This window comes from Orycteropus afer, unplaced genomic scaffold (genome assembly GCF_000298275.1).
Source record: "Orycteropus afer afer isolate SDZICR_OR568_19922 unplaced genomic scaffold, OryAfe1.0 scaffold00942, whole genome shotgun sequence".
Lineage (NCBI taxonomy): Eukaryota > Metazoa > Chordata > Mammalia > Tubulidentata > Orycteropodidae > Orycteropus > Orycteropus afer.
Genome location: NW_006922529.1, coordinates 45,771 through 51,481, shown reverse-complemented (window position 1 = coordinate 51,481; position 5,711 = coordinate 45,771). Strand labels below are relative to the sequence as shown.

The 5,711-nt window shown below is 39.7% G+C and overlaps 1 protein-coding gene across 1 annotated transcript in view; it reads left to right on the top strand.

Moving 5' to 3' along the window:
• Positions 1-5,711, top strand: part of UPRT (uracil phosphoribosyltransferase homolog) — a 73,000-nt gene that overhangs the window by 60,216 nt on the left and 7,073 nt on the right. Inside the window, exons 3-5 of the mRNA XM_007958345.2 lie at positions 27-96; positions 1,322-1,384; positions 3,086-3,247. Of these exons, the coding sequence (XP_007956536.1) occupies positions 27-96; positions 1,322-1,384; positions 3,086-3,247 (295 nt within the window). The remainder of the gene's footprint in view (positions 1-26; positions 97-1,321; positions 1,385-3,085; positions 3,248-5,711) is intronic.

The window sequence follows — 5,711 nt, the reverse complement described above, 5'->3', positions numbered from 1 at the left end:
AACTTATCCTTTCTTTGATTCTCTAGATCAGACTTGTTGTGGAAGAGGGATTGAATCAGCTGCCATATAAAGAATGCATGGTGACTACTCCAACAGGTAACCAGGGCTCATATTTTCATCAGAAGAATTCTGGGAAGGACTTGGGGGAAAAACGGAAAGAAAGCAGTCTGATTAAAATCAGCATGCAAGATGAGTCTAGCTGGACCTGTTCTTTTTAACATCTTAATAAACTCAATAACATTTAATAAAGAAATCTATGTGGTTAACTTTTGTTAATGGCATACTTGTGATTTCAAGTTAAAGGTTAATAAATATTCTTCAGCATGCTGGATATTCCATTGAGATCAGAGTTAAGGATTGTTGGTAGCTTATCTTCACCTCTGTGGGAAAGCTGCGTGTGTTAACAAATGATTTGGCATTTAAACTCCATGTAAACGGATGAGATTTCAAACCACACAAAACCACAAAACCAATCTCGAACAACACAAGACAATAAAATAAAAAAGCAAATAAGAATTGGAGAAGGTGTTTGTTTTACTCTTTAAAAGAAAGTAGCTACAGATCCCCATATCCATTTTGAAATTCTGTTTTTTTTAATAGAAAACAGAAAATTGTTCTATTCAAAGGGTTGACTTTATGAAAATTGAAGGCTGAGATAGTTGCATAAAAATTGACACAAATTTAGGATGAGACCAAGGGTTGAGCATATGTTGCTTACTACCTCAGCCTCTCCTCCACTTTCAAAGAAGAATCAAGGTTCATTAAAAGTAATGAAATTAGGGGGCTCTCTACTGTGAAATTCCATTTTGATTTGAATTTATAGCATTCTCTGAGTGCAGTGATTCTCCTCTGAATTCAACTTGAAGAATGTGTATGAATATCATGCTATAATAAGACCTGTTCTCATTTAATGGGGCTCACTCTTCCCAATGATCTCCATAGGTTTTTATGGAGGATTAAGAAATATCTATGAAAAAGTATGACTAATTTCCTTGCTTTCACAGAGAACCTAAGGTGTTATACAGTGTGTCTAGAGAAGAGTTGCTCTATATCCATCTGATTTAAACTATGTTGTTGTTGTTGGTATGTGCCATCGAGTCAGACCCGACTCATAGTGACCCCTCCTTGGGTTTCTGAGGCAGTATCACTATGGAAGTAGATTGCCCAACCTTCCTTCTGAGGAGTGGCTGGTGGGTTTGAACCGCCAGCCTTCTGGTTAGCAGTCAAGTGCCTTAGGCACTACACTACCTTATAAAATAAGTAAGTAGCTCCAGTGATGAAAGATAAATTCTTTGGTTCTATTCCTCCCCTCCCCCAACAGGGTACAAGTATGAAGGAGTGAAATTTGAGAAGGGAAATTGCGGGGTGAGCATAATGAGAAGCGGTAGGTTTGCATGTGTGTGTGATTTTGTCTCTTTTCATGCATAGAAACAGTTGCTGTTTTTCATAATTGCGGCCTACTTTAGGTTATATCTCACTGCCTGTGTTGTCTATACTCATGGTACCTTGGAGTCATGGCTGGTGGCTTTCTGAGTTTAAATAATTTTGACTGTAGAGCATCTTTCCTAGTGGCATGCCGACATGGACAAGACAGTTTTTAAAGAGATTTGAGGTAGGGTGCTCTGGAAAGAGATTCTCTTTTTTTCAACATATAAAAATTCCCTTTTCCCTTCTGATTATGAGGTTATGTTTGTGAAAAGTTGAATATTTCAAATAATATGGGAGCTTTAAGCTCTTTTTTTTTGTTGTTAATAGGAGGCAGCTCTTAAGCAACTATAAGATTCTTGGAAAATGAGAACCTTTTATAATTGGTGAATGAAAGTGGAATTTTCACCCAGCATAATGTTTTCAAGGTTCAGATCCTTCCCTAAAGGCAGCTTTTCCCAAAGTGTGGTTCTTATACCCCCAGTGTATATCAGATGATTTAGAGTGATGCACAGACAGAATTATTTTTAACTTGAACAGTTATTTGTTGATTTTCATATATATTAGAAAGAACTGGTTTTACATTTATAGTAAAACTCAAAAAAAAAAAAAATTGACTGCCTTTGAGTCAGATCCGACTCATAGCGACTCCTTCTTGGATTTCTGAGGCGGTATCACTATAGAAGTAGATTGTCCAGTCTTCCTTCCGAGGAGTGGCTGGTGGGTTTGAACCACCAGCCTTCTGGTTAGCAGTCAAATGTCTTAGGCACTATGCCACTAAGGCTCCCACATTTATTCTTAAAATAAACTTAAGTGAGACTTAATTTAAATAAAAATATTAAGTAAATAATAATACAGGTAGAATTCTGATACAGAGTAAAATCTTATAGATGGTATGAGAATGGCTGACTTTTGGGAAATAATTGATTAAAGGAATTGACATTCAAAAATAGCTCTGTGTTCAGCAGCCAAGGGTGTGGTGGTAGTGCTTATGGTTCTCCACCTTAGGTGGGGGGAACAATACACTATTTTTTCACTGTTTGCCCACAGAGACTCTGCCCTTTAACTCAATATTGAGTTAAGGGATGTCTCCTGATGACACCTTGATCTAAAAGATCCTTTGGTCTTCAGCCCCCATTCTTTCATAAATCTTTTTTATATATATATTTTTTCATATGAAATGGCATTGCCACATAAGTTTAATCCCTGGTTTAAAGGCTTCTTTAAAATATAGGAATGAAAATTTTCCTTATATTAAGTAGCTCAAAAAATACTATTTTCTGTAATTATGGAGGCACAACAGGTCTAATCTTGTAATCCAGCAATAAAGCTAGCTTCCTTAGGTTCATGGACAGCCTTTACCTAATTGGATGACCAGCCTTAAGTATAAAATGTGAACATTTCAGAAGTAAAAGCTGTTGACTTTAAGAAGAATTACTAGGGATGTGAGGATAGGAAAGGGAGGGGAAGTAGATGGATAATTAAGAGACAGGTTTGATATTGGTAAAGGGATTTTAAAAATAAAGAATGAAATCAAAATTTAAAAAAAAGAAGAATTACTTCCTTCTCAACAGTGACCTTTTGGTATTTGTCCATTTTGTCTTATTCTTAGACTTTTATTCTATCTCCCCTCAACTCGTTTTTCTTTCCTTTTTTTAAGGTGAGGCAATGGAGCAAGGTTTACGAGACTGCTGTAGATCCATAAGAATTGGGAAGATCCTAATTCAGAGTGATGAGGAGACACAACGAGCCAAAGTATATTATGCCAAGTTCCCCCCAGACATTTACAGGAGAAAAGTCCTTCTGATGTATCCAATTCTCAGTGAGTAGTTTGAGATTAATTTGTAACCTTTTGGTTAAGGTTTAAATTCAACTTAGTGCCTGCCTCCTAAGTACTCTTATATAAAGTTTATAAACAGTGTCTAAATTTTCTTCTCCTGGAGTTGATTTGGAGTTACTGGGGAACTTTTATTGTGTGATAAGAAAATATATATTAGTCAAACTTGTAGCTTCAAATAGCTTCTGTCTTGAAATGAACACATGAAGCAAAAGATTTGTCATGGATTTAATTGTGTCCTCTAAAAATATATATCAAAGTCTTAGCCCCTATATCTGTGGATGTGATCCTGTTTTGGAAATAGAATTTTTCCTTTGTTATGTGATTGAAGTATAAGAGAGTAGGGTGGGTCCTAAACTAATCCCTTTTGAGTGGTCTTTTATAAAAAGAGAAAGTATGCATGGAGAGTGACACACAAGCAGAAGACAGATGCCAAATGATGACAGAAACTAATGCATCTATAAGCCCAGGAATGCCAAGAATTGTCAGCAGCTAGTCAGGACATTAGATGATGTGTAGCATTGGGAAGGTCAACCATGAAGGAACTGTTTCAAGTGCTGAGGAGCAAGGATGTCTCCTTGAGGACTAAGGTGCGCCTGACACAAGCCATGATATTTTCAATCACCTCGTATGCATGTGAGAGCTGGACAATGAATAAGGAAGACCAAAGAAGAGTTGATGCTTTTGAGTTGTGGTGCTGGCGGAGAATGCTGAAAGTACCATGGACCACTAAAAGAACTAACAGATCTGTCCTGGAGGAAGTGCAGCCAAAATGCTCCTTGGAAGCGAGAATGGCCAGACTTCGTCTCACCTATTTTGGTCATGTTGTCAGAAGGGACCATTCCCTGGAGAAGGATGTCATGCTTGGTAGGGTGGAGGGTCGACACAGGAGGGGAAGGCCTCCAACAAGATGGATTGACACGGTGGCTGCGACAATGGGCTCAAGTATAGCAAGGATCATAGAGCTGGTGTGGGAGTGAGCAGTGTTTCGTTCTGCTGTGTATGGAGTTGCTGTGAGTTGGAAACGACTCAATGGCACCTAACAACAACAGCAAGCAAAATCTTGCAGATGCCTTGTGGTTTCTCCACATGCTTATAGTAAAATATGGGAGAAAATAGATAGATTGAGAAATGAACTGGGGCGGGGGGAGCTAAACTTAAAGATATGGAAAATTCTGTTGTAAAAACAAAGAGAATATTCCCTGGAAAGGAAAGGACTTTGGCTACACAACTGTTTGCTAAAGAGATTAGGTCTGTGATTGATGGATCTAATCAATCATCTCAGCAGAAACCATGTCATATTAGACTGAAAGGTACAGTGACAGGATAAATTGAAGGAAAGACATCTCTCTCCTAGACTTCTATAGGTAGGAAACAGGCCAATGGAGCTACTTGGTTGTAAACATCTAGTGTCCTTCAAAAAAAGGAAAGGACGATCCAAGGATCAGTTCAGAGACCAAAAGAACTGTCCAGAGGAGCATGGAGGACAGGGCTGCCATTTCCTCAGTTTCAAAGGGTGGAGCCACTGGGTTCTAGGTTCAAAGGGTGGGGCTGTCACCTAGGTTTCAAAGAGTGGAGTTTCTGTCAGCTTGGTTCCAGAGGGTCGGGCTGCCATTCCAATAGGCCAAGAGAATGGGGCCACTGCCCCAAGTTGAGAGGGTAGCACTACTGTGCCCTTGAGTTAAGACACCGTAGCCACCCAGAGCCAAGTGGTGTGGGCACTGCTCCAATGGGCCAGCAATATGGGGCCTCCTAAAGCTGAGAGGAGAGGGATGCCATCTCAGTGTGCCTGCAAAGCAGGGCTGACATCCACGGCTGAGGGTACACTCTACTCAGGATCTGGAGTGTGAGGCCAATGCCCCAAGTGTAGAATATGGGTCCTAGAAAACAGAGGATTATTTTTGAGTCTGAGACCTAATGCTCCTGGGTTTTGGACATGCTTTGTACTTAAGATGCCTTCTTTCCCTCCAGTTTCTTTCTTTTGGAGGAGGAATGTCTATCTATTCCTGTCATGTTATTTTCCTGGAAGGAGATAACTTGTAATCTAGGTCTCACAGGTCCACTGATCAAAAGAAATTTTGCCGCAGGTAGGAACTCATCTAGTATCTTGCCTATACATGATTTAGGTGATTCAGAAGATAAGATTTTGGAATTAGAGTTGATATTGAATGGGTTAACATTTTTGGCAATGATGTGATAGGGTAAATGTGTATTTTCATGTGGGAAGGACATAGATTTTTTGGGGGGGCAAAGTGTGGCCACTTCCTCAGGCAACTTGTGCCTTCAGGTCCTCCTCAAGCCTGATCTCTGATATACCACTTCCATTTAGTGATGGAGTGCTGCTGTGCACATCCTCCTTTATGACTCTGTGGGTCAGACAACACCCAGTTCATGATGGACAGCTCAGGCCTCATGGTCACTTGGTGGCCCATGGTTAGGTGTTCAGTCT